At 39.9% G+C, this 27,757-nt stretch overlaps 1 protein-coding gene across 1 annotated transcript in view; it reads left to right on the top strand.

The window, feature by feature from the left end:
- The window catches only part of Gabrb1 (gamma-aminobutyric acid type A receptor subunit beta1), a 236,148-nt gene extending 209,535 nt beyond the window's left edge, over window positions 1-26,613 (top strand). Inside the window, exons 3-6 of the mRNA XM_036200656.1 lie at window positions 1,934-2,071; window positions 2,228-2,380; window positions 6,191-6,435; window positions 25,855-26,613. Coding sequence (XP_036056549.1) covers window positions 1,934-2,071; window positions 2,228-2,380; window positions 6,191-6,435; window positions 25,855-26,199 — 881 coding nt within the window. The 3' untranslated portion in view covers window positions 26,200-26,613. The remainder of the gene's footprint in view (window positions 1-1,933; window positions 2,072-2,227; window positions 2,381-6,190; window positions 6,436-25,854) is intronic.
- Window positions 26,614-27,757: the final 1,144 nt, after the last annotated feature.

The following is a 27,757-nucleotide window of genomic DNA, read 5'->3' as shown; positions in this document are numbered from 1 at the left end:
TATATATCTATCCATCCATCACATATCTATCTCTCTATCTATCTATCACCCATATATCTACCCATATATCCATCACCAATCTATATATCCATCACCAATCTATATATCTATCACCTGTCACCCATTCATCCATCACCCATCAATCTACTTATCAAACCATTCATTACATCTCTATCTTTCCATTCATCCATAACCCATCTTTCTATCTATCCATCCATTACACCTCTATCTGTGTTTCCATTCATCCATCACTCAACTATTCATATACCCATCTATTCATCAATCCGTCACCCAACTATCTACTTATGCATCTTCTGTAGAGCTGTTCATGGATTCTTACGAGATACTCAAGACAATATTAAGCATCAATGTCAGACATTCATGTCCAAATTTGACATAAATCTCCAAAGCACCAATTAGTTTAAGGTAGATTGTGTTAAGCCCAATAGGTAAAGAAGATCACACAGCCTCTCAGAAGCAATGTTTACATATAACAGTAAATGTCTTCTATTTCCATCTCTATGTTTGGGTCATGGTTGATGGATTATTTCATATGAATATTACTCTTTTGGAAAGAGAGCAAGTTCTTTAATGGATGATGGTTTAAAGAGAAATTAAATATATTGTAATTGTTGCAATAAACGGTAATTTTATAAGGAATCAAGTATAAAACAGGTATTGTTCAATAAATTCAGGAATAAATTTTAAAAGTTTTTTGCAGAGAAATTTTAATTATTTAGAAGTAAAATTGAGATAGTTTTTGGTTATACACTCATATACAAAAATGGTATGAGAAGAATGACTAAAATTTATTTCATTCTTGAAGTGGTAAGTTGATGTAATTCTTTGACAATTACATTCAGCTTCCAAATTTTAAACTTAAAAAAAAAAGTCTTAGAAAGATGTAACTGCTTTAATCAAAAATAGGCCAGCATTATACATACTACAAAGAACTTGTACGGTTATCTTTGAAACATGTGTCAGTAACTCTAATTTTTTAAAAAAAATGATGCTCTTTTATTTGAGGTGAATATAAAAAGAAAATGGAAAAATCAACTATGTGTTTAACTGGTGAAAATGGATTTTAAATAAGTCAAATTGTTTGCAGGCTTTAAAAAACATTATCCATGCATTATTCGTGTTATACAACTTGCTCTTATACACCATCACAACTCAACTAGGCCAGTGGCAAATGGGGACAGACCAGAGGAAGAGAAGAGGCCGTGAACATAGGACCTTCCATGCCAAAGCCAGGGGCACACTTTCAACTGTCTTTTATTTTCTCTGGGCTCTTTGGCATTAAAGCTGACCCTCGGAGATCCAAAGAGATCAATAAAGTACCTAGTATATTCAAGAATGTATATAATTCCTAAGATTTTTACCTGTATGTTACCTATAATAGTAATAGCTGTAATGGAAGGATGGAAGCTTGGTTACTTTTCTAAATGAAATATGTGTATATTTTTAAATGCCTTGATCAATTATTCAACATTTGATTTTTCACTATATTTCCACTGTCCCTTAGGATATCCCTTTTCATAACTGTGTTTATCATTTGATTCAGTTTTTGTTCTTAGATAATACATAATCCAAATCCATTTCCAGTGTCCCTGAAATTCAGCCACCCCTTGCTTTAATAAAAGAGCACCCATCCATGGATACACTAAAAGCAAAATTGTAGTGGTGATACAAGATAATAAAGTTTCAGGGAGATGATGCTCACTAAAGCCAGATGCATCTCTTTCCTCAATGTAGCCACTCCCAACCCGTCAGAAATAGCAGCTGATGTAGGATCTACCTGCCATTCAAATTCAAGATGATGCTCTTTGCCCTAGTGTGTTCTGAGTCTTCCCTCTGGCTGGAAGACTGTCTTCAGAATGCATCTCTAGACCCACTGTGCCCTGTGTGACTAGGCTGTGCTCCTTCACTTCAGATGGCTACACCACCGATGACATCGAGTTTTACTGGAATGGAGGAGAGGGAGCAGTAACCGGGGTCAATAAAATCGAGCTTCCTCAGTTTTCAATTGTTGACTACAAGATGGTGTCCAAGAAGGTGGAGTTCACAACAGGTGAAGATGTTTCTTCCCTAATAGTCCATGGGTGTATGAAAGGGAAATGGTGATTCTAATCAAATTATGATCTACCTTTCTTCCTTCTCTTTCCTTCCCTCCCTCCCTCCCCATCTTTTCCCTCCCTCCCTTCCTTCCTTTCTCTTTTAAACCCAGGGGCATATCCACGGCTATCACTAAGTTTTCGTCTGAAGAGAAACATCGGTTACTTCATTTTGCAGACCTACATGCCTTCCACACTGATTACAATCCTGTCCTGGGTGTCATTTTGGATCAACTATGATGCATCTGCAGCCAGAGTCGCACTAGGTAATGCATCCCCACCCTTCCACAGTGAGTAGATCAGACCTTCCAACAAAGAGGCAATACTAGGGATCCAAAGCAAAATCTTCATGCAGCAAGTAAAAGAACTAGACTGCAATAGGATGCTTAAAAATCAAATATCCGGGGCTGGAGAGATGGCCCAGTGGTTAAGAGCACTGGTTGTTCTTCCAGAGGTCCTGAGTTCAATTTCCAGCAACCGCATGGTGGCTCACAACCATCTGTAAATAAATCAATAAACCTTTAAAAAAAAAATCAAATATCCAAGATGACGTATAAGAGTGTTTATAATGAGTGCAATATATTTTAGGATTTGACTAAAATTTGGGGATATGATTCCCATTGTATGAGTGTTTGTGGATTACATGTTAGAATGACACTATTTTTTACCAAGTGTGATAACCTCTTTTTTGCTCCCTGCTTTTGACTGTGGAAACACCTGTAACTCATTGTTTTAAACTAAACATGGAGAATGCTAAGCCTTTTGACCGTTAGCAAGCTATACCAATTATCAGGAAATAGTATCCTTTCATTAACTAAAGTTAAAACATATGAAACTGAGTCTCTCCTTTAAATGTAGCTCATTATATTCAATGAGGCACAAACAATTCATCAGCTGTGTTAATGATCTGTGATCAAGTCAGAATGAAAAATGGTTTCCTGTTTGGTGGAACAAAATTCAGAATTAATCTTAGCATGGTTGAGAAATTGCTGAAAACTGGACAGCTCTATTGAGAATGATTTTTTGGAAAGTTAGAATGTGTAAAGTATGTCTGATCTCAAGCAAAGTATCTCATGATCTCAAGTAGCCATGTGCTTGTCTACTTCATTACTAAATGCTCAGACACATTTGAGATATCATTCCAGTTTCAGAGAAAAACAGGGGAAATGAGGAAACATCACTTCTGGCTAAGATAACATATTACATCTCTTCTCTCAATTACTAAGTTGGATTAATTGACTAGTATATCACTTCACACATAGACTAATTGGCATATCTCTTCCATTGGCTGAATATGTAAGACTTACAAAGTCAAGTATTTGCAGCCTCATATCAACCTTAGGATATTCTAAGTATAAGGAAAACAGACAAATAGTTTTTCATATTACATATGCATCTTCAACATACTGGGTTAATAAGAATGCAACCTTATTAACCATATGCTAGGGTTAAAGAAAACCCCGGATGATATCCAATCTACATCAGGAAAAAAACTCAAAAGTTTGTGTGCTCTGGTTCTCTATACATTCCTATCCTCAAAGCAATGACATTTTCATTAAAGATAGTAGAGGAGCTGGAAAGGTAGCTCTGTAGTTAAGAGCTTGTACTGCTCTTATAGAGAATTTGAGCTCAGCTCCCAGCACCCATGTTGAATGGTTCACAACTACCTGTAGCTCCAGCCCTAGGGGATCTGATGCCCTCTTCTGGACTTGTTGGGTGCTTGCACTCACAGGCACAGATAGTCACAAAGACATGTAATTTTATAAAGCCAAATATATATGAAAGGTGTTAGCATATAATGATGTTTTGATCTTTAAAATATTAAAAAAAATATTTTAACATCATAGTTTTAAAAACATTTATTTGCTATTTTCTGATTTAAAACACTAAAAACATAAATATAGTGACTATGTAAATAGAATATTCACATGTCAGTCACATTTGCTAGATCTATATTAGATGAAGTATAAACTTTTATTGAAAGAAACAAGTAAGATTCTAATAAAGTTCTTATAAATCCAACACATTTGACATTTAAGTTAATCACTGATCTGAACCATTTTGGTTTTTGGTTTTTGGTTTTTATTGTTGTTGTTTGTTTTTTGAGCCAGGGTTTCTCTGTGTAGCTTTGGTACCTTTCCTGGAACTCACTCTGTAGCCCAGGCTGGCCTGGAACTCACAGAGATCCACCTGCCTCTGCCTCCCGAGTGCTGGGATTAAAGGCATGCGCCACCACCGCCCGACCCATTTTGCTTTTTTAAATAATATTTTTACTTATTTTTTGAAAAAATCATACACATGTGCAATGTATTTTAATCACATCACACCACTACTTTCCTCTAACTCTCTCCAGGATCTTCCAACCCAGCTCCCTTCTCCCTTTATATTTATTGTTGTTGTTGACAAGAAAATCTGACTATACATACAATGAAATTTAGTTCAGCTATAAAGAAAAATTAAATCATGAAAACTGCAGGTAAATGGATGGAAATGAAAAAACATGTACCTTCCCTTTCAATGGCACTCCTGATGAGTCATATCAGGGAGTCTACAACCCAGAGTTATCCTTGAAGCCCTTTTCCTCCCTTTGCCTTGTTCTCTTTTGTTCCCTCCACACCGTTGGCTTCCCATCCTTTACACAATGCCTGTCTTTTTTTAATAATCCCATGTTATTTCAGAGATTGCCATCAAATCTCTTGCTTTATTTTAAATGCTGCTGTTGAGAATCTTGCTGTTTTATCCTATAGCTGTGTGAGCTACACGAAGATAATTAACCTGAGAGTTTTATTTAGTTGGTTGGTTTTGGTTTTTTGAGACAGGGTCTCATGTTGCACAGACCATCCACCACCATACTCAGCTTCAGAGTTCATCTTTATCCACCTATAAAATAAGAACAATGTGGTTCGTTTCCCCATCATATTCAGTGGGCTGTTGTGATCCACTGTACAAATGTGGAGTCCTGGTATTAGGAGTTGCAGTACAAACTGTCTCCACAAAATTCAGCTTCTGTTTGTATTTCTTATTTTTCCCAATCATTATCCCATCATTATCATTATCAACCCAATATACACAGTATGCTGTCAAACAAGCTGTATACTGTTAACACTGTTTAGATTTAACAAAGCATATAAAACATAACCTGCATTGTGCTTGTAGGCATTAACATTTTTTTTTATCAAACCTAAAGGCTGATTTTTAATAAACCTTTTCTTAACATTAGGAAATGAATTTGTTACAGGCTCTGGAACCAATGAAACAGAGGTAGTATTTCAAAAATCAAAGCAACAAGATCATATTTTTTATAGAGAATACTTGATGCAAATCACAAAATTCCTTAAATATCTATATTTAAGGTAACACCACACATGAGTGACAAGTGACTAGAAAATGTAAAATGAAATTGTGAGTGAGCTGTGGGATTAAATCAATCACACCCAGCTTGTCTCCGACTTTGAGTCTGGCAATGACTACTATGGGGTTCAGGGTCACAAGGACAGATTCCAGAGGGAAATGACTGAGAAATGGAGAAAAAGAAAAGGAAGGATGTAGCAGAAGAAGGATGTAGCTACAAAACAGAGTATGAGACAGTTGACAGCGGGATTCCAGGGGAACTTTTTACCTTTCAATTTTGTGTGTGTGTGTGTGTGTGTGTGTGTGTGTGTGTGTGTGTGTGTTAAATTTCTAGTGTGTGAGTATAACATGCATGCATAACTCAATGCATACATGAAGGTCAGACAATAACTTCTTAAATTGGTTCTCACCTCCACCTTATTTTTGCCAGTGGAATTTGTTCTGCTTTTCACAGCTTCTTTTCTTTTGTGTGTGTGTGCTTATTTTAAACATGCAATTAGCCCTCCATTATTTGTGCACTCTATGTCATGTCTTAGTAACAGAATCAAGAGAGAGCCTGCTATTTTGTCTTTAGAGCTGCATGCGCTCTGGTCTAGTGGCATACATAGCATGCTACTTTCATTGTTGCAGGACATTAAGGGATGGGATGGCATTGCTCTTCTGGGCCTTGGAAAACACGACTTCACAGAGGTGCCTTCAGCTAAGCTCCAGTTTTCTGTTCGCAGGAATTACCACGGTGCTGACAATGACAACCATCAGCACTCACCTCAGGGAGACACTGCCAAAGATTCCTTACGTCAAAGCGATTGATATCTACCTGATGGGCTGCTTTGTGTTTGTGTTCCTGGCTCTGCTGGAATATGCTTTTGTAAATTACATTTTCTTTGGAAAAGGCCCTCAGAAGAAGGGAGCAAGCAAACAAGACCAGAGTACCAGTGAAAAGAATAAACTGGAGATGAACAAAGTCCAGGTAATGTATTATATATTGCTGATATCATCTCTATTCTTCTTATCAATGATGGGGTGACCAGGAATGTTTTTAGTGGAAAAATATGTTTGTGAAGTGTTATTTGTTGTGATTAAAGCCAAACCATCTCCTCAATTTACAGATGTGAGAACAGTGGATTAAAGAAATTAGACTGAAAACTATCTAAATTAAAAGCATATGTATCCGTTGTGCATGATTGTAACAAAATAACTGAAACAGACTGATCTTTTTTTTTAAAAAGCAGCTTGTTTAGTGCACAGTTTTGGAGGCTGGAAGTCTAAAGAGTATAATACAACCTCTACTACTATGGTTGGTGGTAAGTTACATGGAGAACAAAGTGACTATGTCACAGACAGAAATTTGGGGTGCTCAAACTCTCTTCCAAGGACAGCACCTACAATTAACTAGCCACCTCTCACTAGGCTGTAACTCTTAAAGATCTATTTTCCAACATTGTCACACTGGGAATGGAGTTTCCAACACACGAAACATTGGGGGACTATGGTTAACCTATTTCTCAACTGCAGTGTACACCTATGACAGAGATGAACCTCAGGTCCATTATGATTTATTCTAATCTATTTGTAAAGTTACACGTGAAGGAATAGCACCAGCTCTGCTTGGTAAACAAAGGAGAGAACTACAGTAAATAGACTTAGACTCTGACCCTCAGTGGAACTGAAGTCATCCACAGACTAGTTAAGCCACAAGCTCAGATTCAACCATGACAGCAGCTGGAAGGGGAATTTACAAGCACTTCTCCCAGAAAACCGAGCAAATGCAATGCCAAAATTTAAAAAAAAAAAAAAAAAAAAAAAAGTGTTTCAAATGAAGGCAGAGTAGTTTGTATCAAGCTCTCTTATAGACAGAAGTTATGAAAACTGGCAGTTTCTAAATTCTGCTTAAAGACATGAGTGACCGAAAATAAGCAAAAGAAAGAAAAGAATAGGTCTTCCAAAGAAGAGTGAGTTGTACTATGGGAGCCGCAGGCCATGAAGCGTATAGCTTTCCCCAGCAGACTTCAGCAGAAAACTGGAGTTTTCTTGGCTGAATGAGTCAAAGCATGGATGTTGATATATCAGGGTACCCGAAATTTCAGAAAGAAGTGAACAATAGCAGATACTTTGAGTATCAAGTTCCTTTGAATATGCAGGTAAGAGCCCAAGAAGCCAAGATGGCCATTTCATGGTTAGTACTCAGTGTCAACTGCACAGGATGTGGACTCGTCTAGGAAACTGGCCTCCAGGTGCACTTGAGAGAGATTGTTTAGTTTGGGTTAGCCTCTGGGTGTGCCTGTGAGAAATCATCAGTTAGTTTAATTGAGATTACGTTAGAGGAAGACATACCCTAAAGAGTGCAGCACCATTCTCTGGCTTTATGTCCTAGATTGCCTAAAATAAGAAGCAGATAGCTGCCGAGAGTATCCACTGCTCTCTGGTTCCTGACTGTGTATGGAATGTGATCAGTCACCTCAAGCATCCATCTCAGAGACTTATTGACCATGATGGACAATACTCCCAAATTGTTAGGCAAAGTAAACCCTTTCTCCCTTAAGTTGCTTTTGTGGGATATTTCTTCATAGCAACAGAAAAGGTGGCTTGGTAACCTCAAAGGGAAATACAACTACAAACTACAAAGTAGAAGCCAAAAAACAAAGTGAAACAGGTTTCAGCTGTTGTTCACATGTGGAATTCAGTGAGTGAACTTCAAGTTTGTTTCTAGCCCACCCATGTAGTAAACATATCAGACTTTCCATTAAATCTCCCAAACGATTGTAATTTCAGAATAAAGTTTAAGTCAAAGCCCACCCCCAGAGTGATACACTTCCTCCAACAAGACCATGCCTACTCCAACAAAGCCACACCTCCTAATAATGGCACTTCCTTTGGAGGTCTTTTTCTTTCAAACCACCACATAGACCCACTCTAAGAATAATTCATCAAACCATGTTCCACCTATTCTAAGTAATACTGATTAAAGTGCCTAAGAAAACAAAGCCCAAAATTCTTCAGGGATGATAAAACAATCCAGAGTCTCTATAATACATTCATTCAAAATATCAAGTACATAGTACAATACTAACATACCTGGACAAAAACAAGAAAATGGTATCACAACCAAAAGCAGTGTGACTTTAAGAATTTCAAGTGTTGACCCGAAAAAATAAGCACTATAGAATAACTGTAATTAATATATTTTAAAGTCTATGGGAAATGGAAGTACCAGCCTAGAACAGAAAGCAACGAAAATATTCTGAAATAGATGATTAGACAAGCTGTAGTACATTCATACCATAGAATACTGTTTTCATTAGGGTCTCTATTGCTGTGATAAAACACCATGACCAAAAGCAAGTTGGGGAGAAAAGGGCTCATTTCAGCTTACATGTCCCAATTGAAACCATGAAATAGAATGGATGTAAGTCACAGGCTTGAACATGCCATTCAATGGACTAATATTGGATTCTGTGGAGTAGAAGGGATTAGTTCCAGTTCCATTACTCAGGTTCTTACCATGGACACTGCTTTTTGGAAATGCCTGAACTGGAACATGAGTCACCTTGTACTTACTTCCTCTTTTCACTGTTCCCATGGACTGCTTTCTCTCTACTGTGCGACTGCTGTAATAGCATGTGTTTGTGTAGTTATTCCTTAGCATTCTTGCTCTCATTAGACTGTAGTTTACAATGACAAGCAACTGGACCTTTGTCTACTGTATTTCCTATCATTCCCTCGATGGCTACAATAGGGTAGAAACCAAATAAGTATGTCTCCAATGAATGAATGAATATCTGATAGACCTTCTCCATTAAGAGTTTTTGGAGCTCATTCAAATTATTGAGTGACATGTCATAATTCTTTATAAATTCTTGCATCTTCATATGAAGTGAGAAAAGGAGACAATAGTTCACTTTAGCTTCTGCCCAAGGTTGTCTTACTGTTCCTTTTTTTTTTTCATTTGTGTGTGTGTGTGTGTGTGTGTGTGTGTGTGTGTGTGTGTAACTGGGGATTGAACTCAGGGTCTCTTGCATACTAGGCAATGAACTCCTGATTAATAATGTTTTGATCAATCATGCTTATGTGAACTTCTGGTATTCTTGCTAAATCACTGCGTCATATACTATTAAAAATAACCTTCAAAGATGATTGGGCTAAGACTTGACTGACTTTTTCATATGTAGATAGGATAATAGTTACACAGTGTCCTAGTTAGGGTTACTCTTGCTGTGATGAAATATCAAGAACTAAAGCAACTTGGGGAGGAAAGGGTTTATTTATTTAAACATCACTGTTCATCATCAAAGGAAGTCAGGACAGGAACTCAAACAGGGCAGAAACCTGGAGACAGGAGCTGATCCAGAACTCATTGAGGAGATGCTGCTTACTGACTTGCTCCCCCTAGCTTGCTTAGCCTGCCTTCTTATGGAACCCAGGAATACCTGCCCAGAGAGGGTTCCACCTACAATGGGCTGTCCCTGTGCCACCAGTCACTACGAAAACTGCCCTTCAGGCTTGCCTACAGACTGGATTGTGTGGATGCATTTTCTTCATTGAAGTTTCCTCCTTTCAGATGACTTTAGGTTGTGTCAGGTTGACATTGAACTCTCCAGCATGTAGCAGTGTCACCATCTCAGGCAACTTGAAATGATGCTGCAAATGGTTGGGTCTGGCAAATCATAACCTCTTCATCGTCTCAGCTGGGGGGCTCAGAGAGGCAATGTGTCCAAAAGAAACATCATCTGCTCGGTTTATCATCTCCAGATGTAAAATAATGTCTACTGTGCTATTTCAAAAACTGCTACACTGTGGTTAAATTCAAATTTGTAGAAATTATTGTATTCCCCCTTAATATGGTAGTTGGATGACCTTCCTCTTTCCTGTGAGATGCTTTTAAAAAGTTCAGCTTAATTGATATGTGTCTAGTCTCCCAGATTTTTCATGTGAGAGAGCGCTAGGATTTGCCTTGGTATCCTGGAGTGTGGAGTGTCATTGTTCATTATTACACATTACTTTTGATGGCCTCAACTGGGCAGTTAGGTCAAGGGATATCCGGACTGATACCTCAGAAGTGCAGACCCCGTATTGATTTATACCTTCTACCAGCTGCAGTGAAGCATTTTTTTTTATATGAGTGCAGATGCTGAATCCAGACATTATGAGAGTTTCAATCTCCAAGGTGATAAAGACCGTAGATTCATGAACCCCTTGGGCACCATTTGAAACGAGGGATGGTATTTAGAGTTTTGAAAGACAGATTCCACAGCACAACAAGACTTTAAGCAAGATGCCTCTGGGATACTTCTAAACGAACCTGGGACTTTGTTAGTTGTATATATTGGCTATAGTGTCTGCTGTGTGCAAATGGATGAAATGGATGTAGGGGTGGTCTGTGACCAGAGACTACTGCAAAGCATTGTAAATCATGAAGAACACTGGGAGAATCTATGAAAGATTTGTAACAAACATGCAGTTGTAACCCCAAAGGTAAAGGTGAAGTATTTTCCTTTATGTAATTAGATATCAGTTCTGTGACCAGCCTCTGTTCTCCGATTTCCGTTCTTTATGCTAAATCATCCAAACACTGCTAGGCGATATTATGCATGTGAAGTAAGCTGTGTCCTGGGCTGGTCTCCAAAATGCCTGTGAAGATAAATATTTCAAAGTAAGAAGCTCCATGCTTTGCATCCAGGAACATGATGGCCAGCCTTAGAACCTGGACCTCGGCGCTCCTCAGCAGCATCTCCTTTTAAGGTGCCTGGAACATAGACCCTGTTGGATGAAACTCACTGTCTTCATTTAGCAGCTTGAACTCTACACTTTCCACTGACAAGCCTGTGACAACATTTGCTCATAAACTTTAAACTTCAGACTTTTGACTAAATCTAGCTTGTATCACTTTTTTGATCCCTAAACATGTTTAAATCTATCACACTTCCAGAATTCCTGGAAGTCCAACTGTTCCCAGGTCCGTTTTCCTCCTCTTCCTCACTCCTTTATTTCTGCCTCCTCTTCCTGCTCCTCCTCATTTCCTATCCTCTCTCTTTTCTAGTATCTACTTTCTTACTTCCCAAATAGCTAAGAACCTTTTGATGAGTGAGACAGAAATCTAACTTAGTAACTATCCCCCTGGTTCTAGCTTTCTGTGAGGCTCTTTGAACAAACATTGTAAGTAGAAAGCCTCCGATCTTAATCCTTTAATTCCGGTTTCCTTTACATCGGCATTATTTTCAGTAGATCTTTTTGTCATGGTAACCCCAAAAGCTCTAGGTTTATAGTGTCAAGATCTATAACCCCAGCTCAGCCCGTAAATTCTTTATAATGCCAAACCCAATAATGACGACCAAAAGAAGTCCTAGGTTTGAGTTTGTTTTCTTTTTTCCAACTTAACTTTCCTTGTCATGCAGAATTCAGTCTTTTTAATGAGTAAAACAGAAAACAGCGAACACTCAAGTCTGGGCAAACACACACCTGTGAAGTCTACAAGATGCCATCAGGCCCACTTTAACCATCTGCACCAAAGGAATGCCAGAGTGGCTGTGTGGAAGGAAAGCAAGGTGGAGTTAGAGAGACCAAACCAACAGGCATGCCCCACAAACAACTAAAACCCTTGGGTTGCATGTGTAAGGTCCAGACTGGGAGGATGTCAACATACAATGAAATGAAGGAGAATCAGATTTTTTTAAACAATGTTCAAAGTTGGTTCGTGCAAACTCTTGCTTTGACCACTGAAACTGAAAGAGAGTTTGAAGAGAGGGTAGAAAGCTTGAGTCTGGGGCTCTTTTTCCTGCAAACATTAACTGAGTCCCTCCTATGGGTCACCTCAGGTTCAGTTCTAGAAGGACCAGCAAGATATTCAGCGATGAGTTGCAGTTGTCTCCTGCCTATCTGAGCTTACATTCTTTTGGGAACATTGAAAATGTGTCTAGAAGTGATGGAGAGACACTCAGCAGTTGACAGTACTTAATGCTCTTGCAGAGGATCCCGATTTGGTTTCCAGCACCCACACGATGGCCCACAATCCTCTGTAACTCCCGTTCGATATGATGCCCTCTTCTGGTCTCCTTGGGCACCAGGCCCATAAATCACAGACAGACACATAGGTAAAACATTTATTCACATAAAATAAAAATAAATGCATCTTTTTTTAAGAAAATAAAATGTGTATAGAGCTATGCAATGACCTGATAGAATGGCAGCCAGTGATGGTCACTGCAAAAAAAATTAAAAATAGTAAAAATGAGAACCCAGCCTGGTAACAATCTGAAGAATACTCCAGGAGAATATAATGGCAGGTAAAATGCCCTTCAGACTTAGAAAACTGAGTGGGAAAAGCCAAAGCCAGGCAGAGTAGTCCACAGACGCCTTCCCAACACTGGAAAGGCTGAATCAGAAGGATCCCAATTTTGAGGCCAGTTAGGATACACAGTAAGTCCCTGCCTCTCTCTCCCTTGAACAGAGAAGGCATCATCTGCTTTGCGACTTAGAGAACCACTCTGGCTGCTGTGCACAAAAGAAGTGAGGGGACCACACCGCTTGAAAAAGGAAGATCAATTATGAGGCCATAGTAGAGGGTGGTGGTCAGAATGAAGACACGTTTAAGTGGAGCCATTGGCCTTGCTAGTACACACAAGGAGAGAATTGTGGAGGGAAATTTAAAATGATATTTTCTGCCTGGGCAATGTTTTAGAAATGCCCAGTAACCTCATTTTGTCTTCATTGTTTTTTCTATTTCCTGGAAATAAACATATTTAAAAAGTATACTTAAAGTATGTATATTTGTTTACATATATGTAGGTTTATGCTTAACCATCTGCCCTTGCTCAAAGTGATGATAAAGTGTTTGTTTCTGACAGTAGTTATCAGGACATACAAGGAAATAAAAAACCATAAGCAAAGCTCCCAACAACCCAAACCCAAGCCCCCAAAAAAGAAATTCCAAGCCAAGGGATCAGATTTGGCAAATATGCTGAATACAGATGATATGGTGAAGAGCCTGAAAATGTGGCACATGCCAGGAGAGGGAGAAGTACATAGTGGCTGTGGCCTTCCAGGCTGTCTGTGGCAATGTATAGAGGCCACCATTCATCTGAACAGCTTTCTTCAGATAGACTGTGGGCTTCTCGAGAACAGTGAATTAGCAGCCAGTATCACCAGGAAGTGCTATCTTTCTGGTCTACAATTCAGAATCACGTAGTGTATATGAATCTTTCATTATTGGCCAGGAAGAAGGAAATACCATACTGTTTGCAGCATGAATTGAGCCTGAAGGTATGCCTCAACAAGGCTTTAAAGCTGCCACCACCAACAAGAATGTATTTTATTTCAATTACACTGGAATGAGTTTTGCTATATTTACATATTGAAAATATCCAGAATGGTTAAATGCAGTCAATGGTAACATTTCTTTTTTTTACAATGGGAAATGATGAAGGTAGAAAGAAAGAGTAAGCTAGAGGCTAAGGCATGCTAGAAGTAAGTTGGTACATTGGCTTACTGTTCTGTAGAGGGAGACACAGTTGTTCATCTTGCTGGTTCCTGGACTGCTGTCCTTTTAGAGCCATGCTTAGGAATTTTGTGCATACCCTTTTTTGTCATTCAGGATTCTCCAGAAAAGTGGGGCCAATGCAATAGAACCAATAGCATGTAACAAGGTCTATTTTAAGCAATTATCTTGAGCAGTTGGGGAGCTGTGGAGTCTGAATTCTGTACAGCAAGTTTCAAGTTAGAAACTGAGATAAACTTGATCACAACTTTATAGAACTGTCTGGAATCATGGACACAGTGTTGAGGCACATTTTCTTCTTCTCTAGGAATCCTGTGTTTAGTCTGAAGTGATAATTTAGGGCCACTAGCATCATCAAGTACTATTACCTTTAATTACAATAACTAATTGTGTCAGTCACATCTACAAATGACTGTGATGTCAAGATGAATGCCAACTTGACATGCAAAATTAATGACTGTACAGTTGTAACTACCAATGCTGACATTTACTTGTTCATTCATTCAGTCCCAAGCCCCTTTCTCAGTTTGAACAAGACAAAGTCTGCACTACTGAGGGAAATTCTAATGAAGTACTCAAGGGGAAAAAAACAAAATAGTACTGTTCTGGCCTTTTTGAGATTAAGAGGCCTTTAAATATTGATACAGAAGATGCTGTGGGCTGTGCTGTAGTTAATTCCAGAAGAACACAGGAAAATGTAATTCATTTTGAATGTTCACTTTTTTTGAAGAAATAGGAGCAAGACTATAAGGAGAACAATGCAAAACTCACCCAGTTGGTATGATGGTTACACTTTCTGAATCTAAATATAAGGAGGTAGATGATAGGTAGATAGATAGATAGATAGATAGATAGATAGATAGATAGATAGATAGATAGATGGATGGATGGATGGATAGATAGATAGATAGATAGATAGATAGATAGATAATGCATGAATGATAGGCAGACAGATAGTTTTTTTCTTTATATTGATTTTTTTTTAACAAATCGATGCTGGTAGAGGAAAACATTGCTTCTTATCCTTCTTGGGAACATAAGGATGTAAGACCTACTGCTTTAAGAACCTTGTTGGCACCAAGGAGTGGTGGTGCACACCTTTAATCCCAGCATTTAGGAGGCGGAGGCAGGTGGATCTCTGTGAGTTTGGGGCCAGCCTGGTCTACAAAGTAAGTTCCGGGACAGCCATTGAAGTTGCACAGAGAAACCCTGTCTTGAGAAAAAAAAAAAAGAAAAAGAAAGGAAGAAGGGAGGGATGGAGGGAGGGAAGAAGACCCTTGTCTGCTTTGTTCACCACTCCCCTCCCAGAGTCAGAATTTACAAGCAAAGTGTTTACAAGCCCTGTGCTGTAGGAAGGAAGGAGAGAGACCAGCAACCAAAAGCCAGGTATCTCTTCCTCCTGTGGCTTTCCTTCATATGTGAGCCCTTCCACTTGTTTGGGGTCAGCTGCTACCAAGGCCAACTAACAGGATCATCTGGGAGGAAGGTGACAGAAAGGCCTGGAGTCACAATACAACAAACACAAGAAGCGCAGTTAGAAAGAGCACTGAGTGCCTGCACTTAACAGAGGTGACACCATTTGTCCAATAAAAGATTTGCAGCCAGTTCAAGGAGGAGGGAAACTTCAGTGTTTGTATAGGAGAATACAGTATTAAGGATTCATTGAGATCCTTCCGTTTCTAAAACGAGGGACATAATGTCCTACAGCAGCATCTAGCACAGTGCCTGAAGCTCAGCAGGCACTCTATAAACATTTGCTGGATAAGTGGGGAAGGTGAACGGATGAGCACTTTAGTTGTTTATCCATTTTCCTCTTAAAATTACCTCCTGCATCACAGAAAATATGCCCATCTAGGAAAGAGTGAAGTACCAGCCAGCCTTCAGGGCTGCATGTCTACAGCAGCATCCTCTGCTTCCTGTCTTCACCATGTATACTGTGCTTTTAGATAACCTGTCTGATGTAGAAGAAAGAAAGATTACTTACATGTCCTCCTGAAGCCCCAGTAATAGTGCTCATTTCCTATAGATTTAGATTTGATGATGCTCTAAACATAATAAAAGAATCAGTAAATATTTTTTGAGATAAACAGGTAGTACAATGCGGCCATTCCCTGAACCCAACTCATCTTGAAGTCACTGGAATCCATGAGCAACAACAGTCCTTACACACAAGAGCATTGGGATGCAATATACAGATCTTTATCACTGCAGTTCGACATTGCACTCACTGTGAACAAATCAAAGAGAGGAGAACCCAGATGAGGCCAAGGAATGTTGGCCTGTTCTTCCCAAATATGCCAGGAGATGATCAGCATAGGTCAGTGAGAAGAGATGATCACGATCCATTTGTGCCTGGAAATAAACACAGGAATCTCCTTCCTCTAGGGTAACTTGAAGAGTGAGGTACAGTTACCCAATTAAACAGTTATGTCACCTTCTGCTTTGGAATATCTAACAGTCCTCATTTCCATAAAGATCCATCGTGTTTACATTCTCTTTGCTTTAATTCCATCTGATTCAAGATTTAAAAATCTGTTTTAACTGAGTCATGCTCTACTCAGATGTTGATCCATAACTGGGCAGCCTTCGTCCAGTACAGATTAGACAAGGCACAGTGCACCTTCTTCATGTGTCTGAAGATGTGAAAAATCAATAGAAATATTCCTTGTGGATCTTATTTTGGGGGGATCTGCATCAGTGCTGCATGAACAGGCCATCTACCACACACACCAAGGCGTGCACACACATGCATGCTTAAACACAGAGTCTATAACAGCTTTTACAATAACCCTAGTCTAGTAAAAAAAAAAAAAAAGTTACTGGAAATATGAAAGGATTTTTATATGGCTCTCCTTACATTTTCCTCAAAAAGAACACTGTACCATTGATTTAATAATTAAGCAATGCAATCACCTTTTATAGAAAGTTCTAGTTCATTCTTTTATGTGTCAAAACACCACTTGAAACTATGGTTTCTAACTCAACAACTGAGACTGCTTTAAAAGATTTATTTCCCTCACAAAGGCTTTAGATGTCTTTATACATGCACAAAGTTAAGAAAAATATAATAAGACATGCCCTGGCTTCTGTTTAATGAGAAGCACCTGCATGCATCCCTGGCTAATTCTGGTGTCTTTAAACTTGTTTATTTAGCTACTCATAATAATTTAACTTCACAATGTATACAATATAGATGAGGGATTCAGATTTACAAGTTTTTTTTTTTACGATGTTATGTTACAAAGTTATATTCCACAGTCAAAGACTTCCAAAGACTGGAAACACATTCATTAGATTATCTCAGGAAAATCATCCATTTATACATGAAAATGCTGAGATTTTGACTAAGCCAAGGTCATTGAACATCAGTTAATTTTAAAAAAAAAAAAATCAGGAGGAAAACACAGCTTTCAACCCACAGTCCCTTGCTCTGCCATCCCTATATCCTTTCAGACTCTATTCCAGCCACTGCTTTCAAGAAGCTTCCTGTAACTAGCAATAATTTCTCCCTGTGATGAAATCATTAGCATTTGATGGAAAACATGCCTTCACGATTCCCAATATCAACAACGCACCTCAGTGAGATGCATGTCTTAACAATCTGTGGTTCATGTTTTTCATGAGTATTTCAAACCTAGAAGCCATGTGTTCTATTCTTCATCTTCTAAAGTATAGATCCTTATCACTTCAGCTTCTCAGCTTCAGTAACAGACTTCTTAGGAATGACTTTCCCAAATTCCATCTCACTCTACATGGTGTGAACTCACATACCATAGGCTAGAGCTGCATCCCGCTTAGGCAACGGGAGACATTAACATTTGTTTTTGTTTTTGTTTTTTTATTTCAAATTTTATTTATTTTTAATACAGATATTTGTGTTTCCATTTTACATATCAGCCATGGGTTCCCCTGTCCTTCCCCCTCCCACCCCCGCCCCTGCCTTTCCCCCTGCCCCTCCCCCCTATTCCTGTCTCCTCCAGGGCAAAGACTCCCCTGGGGATTCAGCTCAACCTGGTAGATTCAGTACAGGCAAGTCCAGTCCCCTCCTTCCAGGCTGAGCAAAATGTCCCCACATAAGCCCCAGGTTCCAAACAGCCAGCTCATGCACTAAGGACAGGTCCTGGTCCCACTGCCTGGGTATCTCCCAAACAGTTCAAGCTATTCAGTTGTCTCACTTATCCAGTTGGGAGCTCCAAAATTCATAATTCATGTGTTTCCCATTAGTTTGGCTCTTTGTCCCTGTGCTTTTCCCAATCTTGGTCTCAACAATTCTCACTCATACAATCCCTCCTCTTTCTCGTCAATTGGAATCCTGGAGCTCCATCTGGGGCCTGGCCAAGGATTTCTGCATCCACTTCCATCAGTTATTGGATGAGAGTTCTAGCATGACAGTTAGAGTGTTTGGCCATCCAATCACCAGACTAGGTCAGTTAGGGCTTTCTCTCGACCATTGCCAGTAGTCTACAGTGGATGTATCATTGTGGATTTCTGGTGACCTCTCTAGCATTTTGCTTCTTCCTGTTCTCATGTGGTCTTCATTTATCATGGTCTGTTATTCCTTGTTCTCCCTTTCTGTTCTTGATCCAGCTGGGATCTCCTGCTCCCCTAAGCTCTCTTTCCCTCAAACCTTGCCCTTTATTATCCCCACTCACGTCCAGGTTGTTCATGTAGATCTCATCCATTTCTCTGTCATTGGGTGATCCCTGTGTCTTTCTTAGGGTCCTGTTTTCTAGGTAGCCTCCCTGGAGTTGTGAGTAGCAGTCTAGTCATCTAGTATCCTCCTATGAGTGAGTACATACCATGTTTGTCCTTCTGAGTCTGGGTTACCTCACTCAGGATGATTTTTTCTAGATCCATCCATTTGACTGCAAACCTCATGATGTCATTGTTTTCTCTGCTGAGTAGTAAGTACTCCATTGTGTGTATGTACCACATTTTCTTTATCCATTCTTCAGTTGAAGGGCATCTAGGTTGTTTCTAGGTTCTGGCTATCATAACAATGCTGATAGGAACATAGCTGAGCAAATTCCCTTTGGCTTGATCATTCCTTGGGTATACGCAAGTTCCCCTTGCTCCACATCCTCTCCAGCATAAGCTGTCCTCTGTGTTTTTGATCTTAGCCATTCTGACACATGTAAGGTGGTATCTCAGAGTTGTTTTGATTTGCATTTCCCAGATAATTAGGGATGTTGAGCAATTCCTTAAATGTCTTTCAGCCATTTGAACTTCCTCTGTGGAGAATTCTCTGTTTAGTTCTATAGCCCATTTCTTACTTGGACTGTTGGGCATTTTGATGTCTAATTTCTTGAGTTGTTTATATATTTTGGATATCAGCCCTCTGTCAGATGTGGGGTTGGTGAATACCTTAAGGACTTAAATGGGAATACATTTGTTTTTTTACAATGTCAGATGTCACTGAGAGTCACCTTCCCAGTAATGCATGTGTGAACTTTCCAATGTAGAAGGTATTCTGCTATCGTCCACCACCTTTGGCTTTCTCACTCACTTCCTGGAAATCTACTTGTGTCCTCCAATCCTTGCCTCATCAGCTGTTTGACATCCTATCTTGACATGTTAGCCAATGATTTGTTTCTTTTACCTTAAACTACAAACTTTAATTTTTTTAAATTATTTATATGTGGCCTGAGTGGGGGAATACACCTGAGTATTGCAAGTGCCCACAGGGGCCAGAATAGAGCATTGGATGGATTCCCAGGAGCTAGAGATTGTGAGCCACCTGACCTGAGTATTGCAACTGAACTCTTGCAGTAAGTGGTCTTAACTGCTGAGCTATCTTTCCAGATCCTTGAACTATAAACTTTTGTTATAGTCAATTTATATGAACTACCTGAACCTGCATTCACCAATTCAGCCCTCAATCCTTGTACCTAGATTCTGATCCACCTCATTCTAAGACCACAATGACCTCATTGATAAATCTATGAGCCTTTTCTACAATATTCTTTCCCCTGTTCTCTCCAAAACACTGGGGACTATATTCCACTTTTGACTACCTCTTCCTCTCCACTTGAGTTTACCATCATCCCTTTCTCTCATTCTTTGCTTTCCTCTCTCATATATCAGTGATTTTTTTCATGTATTCCATATCTATTCCCCAAAACACACATATACACTCATACACATGTACACACACACACACACACACACACACACACTCATACTCACACTTATACATATACCTCAGTTTCAGTCACATTATTCTAGCCATCTCCACACAGCAAACACCATTTGGCTACCTACACCTTGATCAAAATACCCCATTTTTTCCCCTTTATCCCTCAGATTCTCCCAACAATGAACTCCCCATGTCTTCTAATGATCATCCTCAAATTAACAAGCTAAAAGTTTCTAGACACCCTGCACTCTACCCTATAAATAATGATCCAGTCAGTTCTCCTGGATTTTGATACTCTTCCATAGATCCTTCTGTGAATCCTTCTTCCTTTCCCTTCTATGGTACTGCCCTAGTCCTGGCCCACCTCATCCTCCCCATCATCTCTATACTCCTGAGTAAGAAATAGGACTTATACTTAAGAATACATATCAACATCCCACAGAAATGTTATAAAGGACAAGTGAAGAAAAAGGGCAAGCATGACAGAGATGTGTTCATTTGGGCTGAAGAACAATGTCTACAGGACCAAGCCAACTTTATATACAGACATCAAATACAAAGCTAGGTTCTTGGGTTCTCTGGCCAAGAATGCCTTCTGGCAACAAGGAGGTGCATATGTGTTATCCAGCTCTGAGCTGTGATGTAATTTTTAGATATTTACTCCCCTACAGTGCTCACCTCTCCCTAACTCCACTCAGTTATGTTTAGTCACCTGCCTCTAGCCCTTCCTGTTTCTTGGTCTTTGTAGCTACATGGGTTTGGAACTTCTACTCTAAAGGTTGGTGCTAATGTTTTGTCTATGGTAAGGATTCTAATACTGCACAGCATACATCCTGATACACTATATCAGACACATTAGTAAGCACTCACATGTTTAGATAAAGCTCTTGAATTTACTATTATCAAGAAAAATACAGAGGTACACAAAGAAACAGGAATTTAAGCTTTGAAGAAAAAATTCATTTAACTAATATGCAAATAAAAGAAACAATATTTGATACAAAAAACTTCATATTTATGCTCTTTTTATATTTATATTTTTATATTTTCTTTAATCTCTATCAGTTCACTTAATCTTTCTGAGACTCAGTTTCACCACTGGCTGAAGTAGGATAATATAATGTGTTTCATGGTGCACTGCTGAAAATAATGGATAAATTACAGAGTATGATTTAAAAATATTAATTATTAACAAACAAAAGCTCCTGAAATAAACGAATCAATGTATAGAGCCAGGACGTAGTGGATCTTCCACTTAGAATGTAACAAGTGCTTAATATAGAAATAAATGGTACATAAGAATGGGGGCAAAAAGAGATACAGGAACACAATGAGACAGGCATGGGGAAAAAGAGGTACAGGCCAGATCCAGCCACTGCTTCTCTTTTTATTGTCAACTCAATGTTGAAAGCTATCCACTGCACCACTAAACTCACCACTGGATGTTGCAAAACCCAAGTGGAAAGACACAAGCTTTGAATCAGCTCAGAATGGACTCTAACACTAAACATTAATCAGTTTGTTAATAATTCTAAATTTCAGCTTCCTTATCTATAAAACAAAGGTGCATAGCATGGAAATTGTTTGAAGCAGTGATGTGAGCACATACAAACAACATATATGAAGCGTGCACCATTATTCTAGGTACACAGCAGACATTCTTCTGCACCATCCTGTGATTACCACCATTGTACGCCATTCTCCGACCTTGCTTCTGTCTGCTTTCCTTTTCCTCCTCTGTGCTTTTCTCTTTCTTCTTCATGGCACTCTTTTGCCTCTCTGCCTATCCCTGTACTTTCAACATGTGTTTACTGAGATTAATCTCACTTGGAAGCATATACTATAAGCCAAGCACATAAGCTTTATTTAAATACAGCTGCCCCATGCCCTTTAAAGCACTTCAAATTTACGTGCCAGTAAGCAGCACTCCTCCATGGTCTCTACTTCAGTTCCCACCTCCAGGTCTCTGCAGAGAGTTCTTCCCCTAAATCCCCTCATGATAAAATATAAGCCGAAATAAACACTTCCCTCCCCAAAGTTGCTTTTTCATAGAAACAAAAAGCAAACCAATGTAGAAATCAGTACCAGAGAGTGGCACAGCTGTAACCAGCCTAACCATATTGGTTCTTTGAAGACTGGAGGTGATTTGGGGGTGGGGGAGCTGTAGGTTTAAAAAGCCATTGAGTGTTTGGTTCAACCAACATACTGGGTTGTTCTGTAGGAGCTTGGAAGATAAGAGTGTTGAAAGAGATGCAAAAGGGCTGGAGAGATGGCTCAGAGGGTAAGAGCACTGCTTGCTCTTCCAAAGGTCCTGAGTTCAATTCCCAGCAACCACATGGTGGCTCTGTAATGAGATCTGGTGCCCTCTTCTGGCCTGCAGGGATATGTGCACTGTATACATAATAAATACACAAATTTCTTTAAAAAAAGAAAGAAAGAGATGCAAAAACAAAAAACAAAAAAGGAAGCCTGGCTTGGGAAATTTCAGAGGCAATTAAGGACTCTATCATGGTTGTTCATATGATATCTTGAGTTGAGAATCTGTGCCTTCTTGTCAGCTAGGGCTGAAGAAGAAGCTCTTGTTAACCAGAGACCATAACTGAAGTGAAATCTTTGCTGTACTAGGACAAGTGATGTGGTTAGCTAGGCCTGAGAAACCATCTGTAGGTGAGAAAAGACCAGTCTGGTTGAGGCAAAGGAGTGTCTCCTCATCACCCGGAAGCTGTGATCCACAGAGGTCAATGACGAATCACATGCTGGTAACCAAATCTAGTAGTGTGCAAGAGTGCCCACATGTTTGTTACTGGTTTTGGTAGCACGAGCGCCATAGGACGGAGGGCACAAGCACTGTAGGACTGAGGGAGTCATGGAGAGAAGCCTAGGCTTGGCACTGTGAGAGGCAAAGAGAAGCCGAAGACATCCTTGGTAAAACTACAACCTCAGTGGCAGTGGAAACCGTAGGACTAAAAGGGTAGTGGAGAGAAGCTGAGGGTTGGCACGGGGTGGCAGAAGTGGAGGCCCTGAAGAGAGGCCGTTGGCGAGAGTGCAGCCTCAACTCCAGTACAAACTCCAGCATGTTGTAGATGCCAAGACCGCATGATAGCCACAGAGAACAGCAGCAGATGTGGAGTGAGCAGGGCTGAGCATACAAGCCAGGGTGTGTGTAGGGTTGTGTTGAGAAGACTAACACCAGAGAAGTGAGGCTACCTAAGCCCTTTACAGCCCAGAGGATTTGGGGACCTGGAGCTAGTTACACTGTTGAATTTTAGTTTTGCTTTGGTTTTATTGTAACTATGCCCTGGTTCTTCCCTCTTGGAATAAAAGTATTTAACTTGTTTGTTGTTTGTTTGTTTTAATTTTATAGAAACCCATAGTTGGAAGACTTTGGATTTGTCAAGCATTTTTAAAAAGAACTTGGTCTTTTAAAATGCTTAAATTTTTAAGACTCTGGGATTTTTCAAGTTACATTATGTTTTATACTGTGATAGTAACAAGGGATCTGGGAGATATACAGGAAAGCAAAGGTTATTGTTTTAGGAGTGATTTGTTTGGCAGGGTGACAAGAGGTCAGTTGTGCTGGCTAGTTTTTCATCAGCTTGACACTAGCTGAACTCATCTGAAAAGAGGAAAATTCAATTGAGAAGATGCCTGTCAGACTGACCTATAGGCAAGTCTGGGGGGGGGCATTTTCTTGATTAATGACTGATGTGGGAGGGCCTAGCCCACTGTGAGTGATACCAATCTTGAAAGGTAGTCCTGGGTTCTATGAAAAAAAATGAAAGAGCCAGGGGGAGTAAGCCAGCAAGCAGTCGGCTTCAGTTCCTGGTTCCGGTCCTGCCCTGCCTAAGTTCCTGCCCTGACTTCCTTTCATGATGGATTGTAACCTAGAACCCTTTCCTCCTTCAGGTTGCCTCTGGACATGGTGTTTTATCACAGCAACAGAAAGCAAATGGGTACAAAAGATACAGCTGGTTAGGTATTACTGTCCATTTGACATAACCTAGAGTCACCTGGGGAAAAGGAACAATTAAAGAATTGCCCAGTTCAGACATGCCAGTAATAGTGCCTGGGAAGGCATTGTTTTGGTAGGTAGTCTGTGTGAGAGAGCCTGGTCCACTGTGGATAGCACCCTGCCTCGGCAGGTCGGCCTCAGCTGTACAAGAAAACCAGCTGATCAAGTCGGAAAGAGAGCCAGGAAGCAGAGTTCCTCCGTGGTTCTTTTTTCCAAGTTTCTACTTAATTTCCTGCCCTGACTTCCCTCAATGATGGATTATAATATGGAATTTAAGATAAATAAACCCTTTCCTTCCAAAGTTGTTTTTGGTCAAAATGTTTTATACCAGCAACAGAAATCAAATTAGAACAAGAAAGGTGTGGTGATATTGTGTTCCCCAAAATATTGTGCACTCTAATATACTTATCTGGGGTCAGAGAACAGAACAGCCACTAGATATAGAGGCCAGATAATGGTGTCACACACACACACACACACACACACACACACACACACACACACACACGCCTTTAATCCTAACATTCCAGAGGCAGAGATCCATCTAGATCTCTGTGAGTTCAAAGCCACACTGCAAACAGCCAGGCATGGTGACTCACGCCTTTAATCCCAGGAAGTGATAGCAGGAAGCAGAAAGGTATTTAAGGCATGAGGACAAGGAACTAGGCCTGGTTAAGCTTTTAGACTTTTGAGCAGCAGTTCAGCTGAGATCCATTCCGGATGAGGACTCTGGGGCTTCCAGTCTAAGGAAACAGGATCAGCTGAGGATCTGTCAAGGTGAGGAAGCTGTGGCTTGTTCTGCTTCTCTGATCTTCCAGTGTTCACCCCAATACCTGGCTCCAGGTTTGTTTTTATTAATAAGACCCTTTAAGATTCGTGCTACAGAGAGGTAGACAGGAGGTTAAGGGTAGAAGATAAATAATAGATGATAGACAGACAGACAGATAGATGATAGACAGACAGACAGATAGATGATAGACAGACAGACAGATAGAGATTATGATTACAGATAGATGATACAGATGGATAGTACATAGGTAATTGATAGAAGTAGACAGATGATAGAAAGTTAGAGATAGAGAAATGAATAGATACAGAATGTAGATGAATTTCTAAGCAGTCTTATTAAATAAAAAAACAAGGAGCCAAATATAGGGGGGAAAGTCTTAGCGATCAGGGAAACAGGAATAGCCACCAGCTAACCTTACCTCACCACACCACAACTTCCAAGGTCTTAGAAACTCCAGCTACAATAGAATAGTTGTATAAACAAATAATAGACCATAGATAACTGTGATGAGTAATTAATAGAGATAGGTGGACAGATAGTAGGGAGATAGAAGATAAAATAGATAAGTGATAGATAAGCGATATGTAGACAGATAACAGATGGCTAAAAGATAGAAATTGATGATGGACATAGGCAGATAATAGATTAGAAACGGATGACTAATAGCCACAGGTAAACTGTTGATAGGCAGATACACAGAAGATAAACATATAATTGCTGGAAGTAGGCAGATAATAAAGATAGCTTATTGATATAAATAGCTAACAGAAGACAGACTGATAGATGATTGATAGATTTTATAGTCAGACAAATGAATTATAGATAATCTTTATTGTCAGGCAGCACATGGAGCCAGTTATCTACTGAAATGGATCAGTGTACAGGAAATCAAAAGGATCAACGACATCATGACAGTGAGTATCCTTGGTGAGTGTCTGAGCATGTCCTCTCTGCCCTCAGGTCGACGCCCACGGCAATATTCTCCTCAGCACCCTGGAAATCAGGAATGAGACCAGCGGCTCCGAGGTGCTCACGGGTGTGAGTGACCCCAAGGCCACCATGTACTCGTACGACAGTGCCAGCATCCAGTACCGCAAGCCGCTGAGCAGCCGCGAGGGCTTCGGGCGCGGGCTGGACAGGCACGGGGTGCCCGGCAAGGGGCGCATCCGCAGGCGTGCCTCGCAACTCAAAGTGAAGATCCCTGACTTAACTGACGTGAACTCCATAGACAAGTGGTCCCGAATGTTTTTCCCCATCACCTTTTCCCTTTTTAATGTCGTTTACTGGCTTTACTATGTACACTAAGGTCAGTCTCGTGGTTTCGTTTAGACTCTCTTCCTTGGCTTGTTTTCTAACCCCACAGGTTCCCAACAGCAATCACTGCTGTGGTTTTTGAGGTAAGAGATTCAGCCATCCAATTGGTTTTCGTGTCAGTTTTTATTATCACACCAGGTTTACTTCAACAACAACAACGAAAAGGTATTTTTTCCTGTCTACTGTGGTCCAGGTTATTAGCTCTGTAAGAGTCCCATCAATTGCTTTGTTTACAAACACAAGAGAGAGAGGTAGATGGGTGGTAGCTATTGTTGGCAGTCTTTCCTAGTTGCCCTGGATCTTACCGAATGAAATGAAAATGTACAATGGACCTTGCTGTCCACCTGCACTGTGTTCTGAGTAAACTGTAATCATCTCATTCTGCCAAAAAAAAAAAAAAAAAAAAAAAGTTTTTAATGAAAAAAAGAAAGGAAAAAAAAAAAAAAAAACACCTAACTTCAGCATCTTAGAAGAATAAAGCCATTGACATGTGCAGGTTTCCAGGAAGTGGGGATATAATATAATACTGACATTTCCCTCCCCTCTGAAGTTCTCCTGAGTCCCTTCCTGAAAGGTTTCTCAATTCTGTAGAAGAGGGACATCAAAGCTAGTGTCAGTCACCTTTCCTCCCAAACTCACCCTTCATCCATGATCATGGATATCCTAACCAATGCTTCTTTCTCAACCTGCCCAGATGTTCAAAGTTAGTATTAGAATCCAGCTGATCGAACTGGTAGTCACTGAGAACATTTTTCTTTACTTCTCAAGAATAAAGAGTTTCAGGGACAATCAATATTTTTCTGGCTGGCTGTTATGGAAGGCAGCCTTGACTCTCCTTAGAATCTCCTGATGCCATGAAACCATGTGATCATATTTCCACAGTTCCTGCTCCAGAAAAAGGGAGAGAAGATATGTGGGGTCCAGCTGGTGAGGGATTTGAAGGAGGTAGAGACATTTTTTTTTTCTCAAGGAAAATTTATATCTCTGATAAAGGCAAGACTTACATGTTATGAAAAGGGTGCCTGGGCAGTTGCCCACACTCCAAATCTTAGGTCAAATTGTGTGTATTGCTTAGCCTTTCAGAGAGCAGCATCTAATGGTGACAAGCTCATCACATAGGACTCTGCTGGAACTTTTTGATTCTATTCTCTGAGCTCTGCATTTCAAACAACAAAATGGATGGCCCAGGAAATGCTCATCCACGACATCAGTGTCTTCCTCCACAGCCAGATTTCCAGCTTAAAAACAAACAAACAAACAAAAAACCCTTTATTAAAGCGAAATCACAGAAAGAGAAGAAACTCATAATGACAAAATACCGAGCCTTTAACCATGCACACCAGCCCCTGAAGTGTGGACCCTGCCTGTCTACACTCATTAATCACTGTCATTATTGCACAGCCTCTTCTGTGCTCATGGATGATTCTGGGTCATGGTTCTCGTGACTTTCAGTAAAGCAACACAATTCTAAACATGCTCAACCAGCTACTGTTAAGTTCTTCCCATTTTATGTCATTAAAACCTCATTTTCTTTCGGAATAAGTTTGTC

The sequence above is a fragment of the Onychomys torridus genome, chromosome 10, assembly GCF_903995425.1.
Source record: "Onychomys torridus chromosome 10, mOncTor1.1, whole genome shotgun sequence".
NCBI lineage: Eukaryota > Metazoa > Chordata > Mammalia > Rodentia > Cricetidae > Onychomys > Onychomys torridus.
The sequence above is the reverse complement of the archived record's forward strand: the minus strand, read 5'-3'. Positions and strand labels throughout refer to the sequence as shown.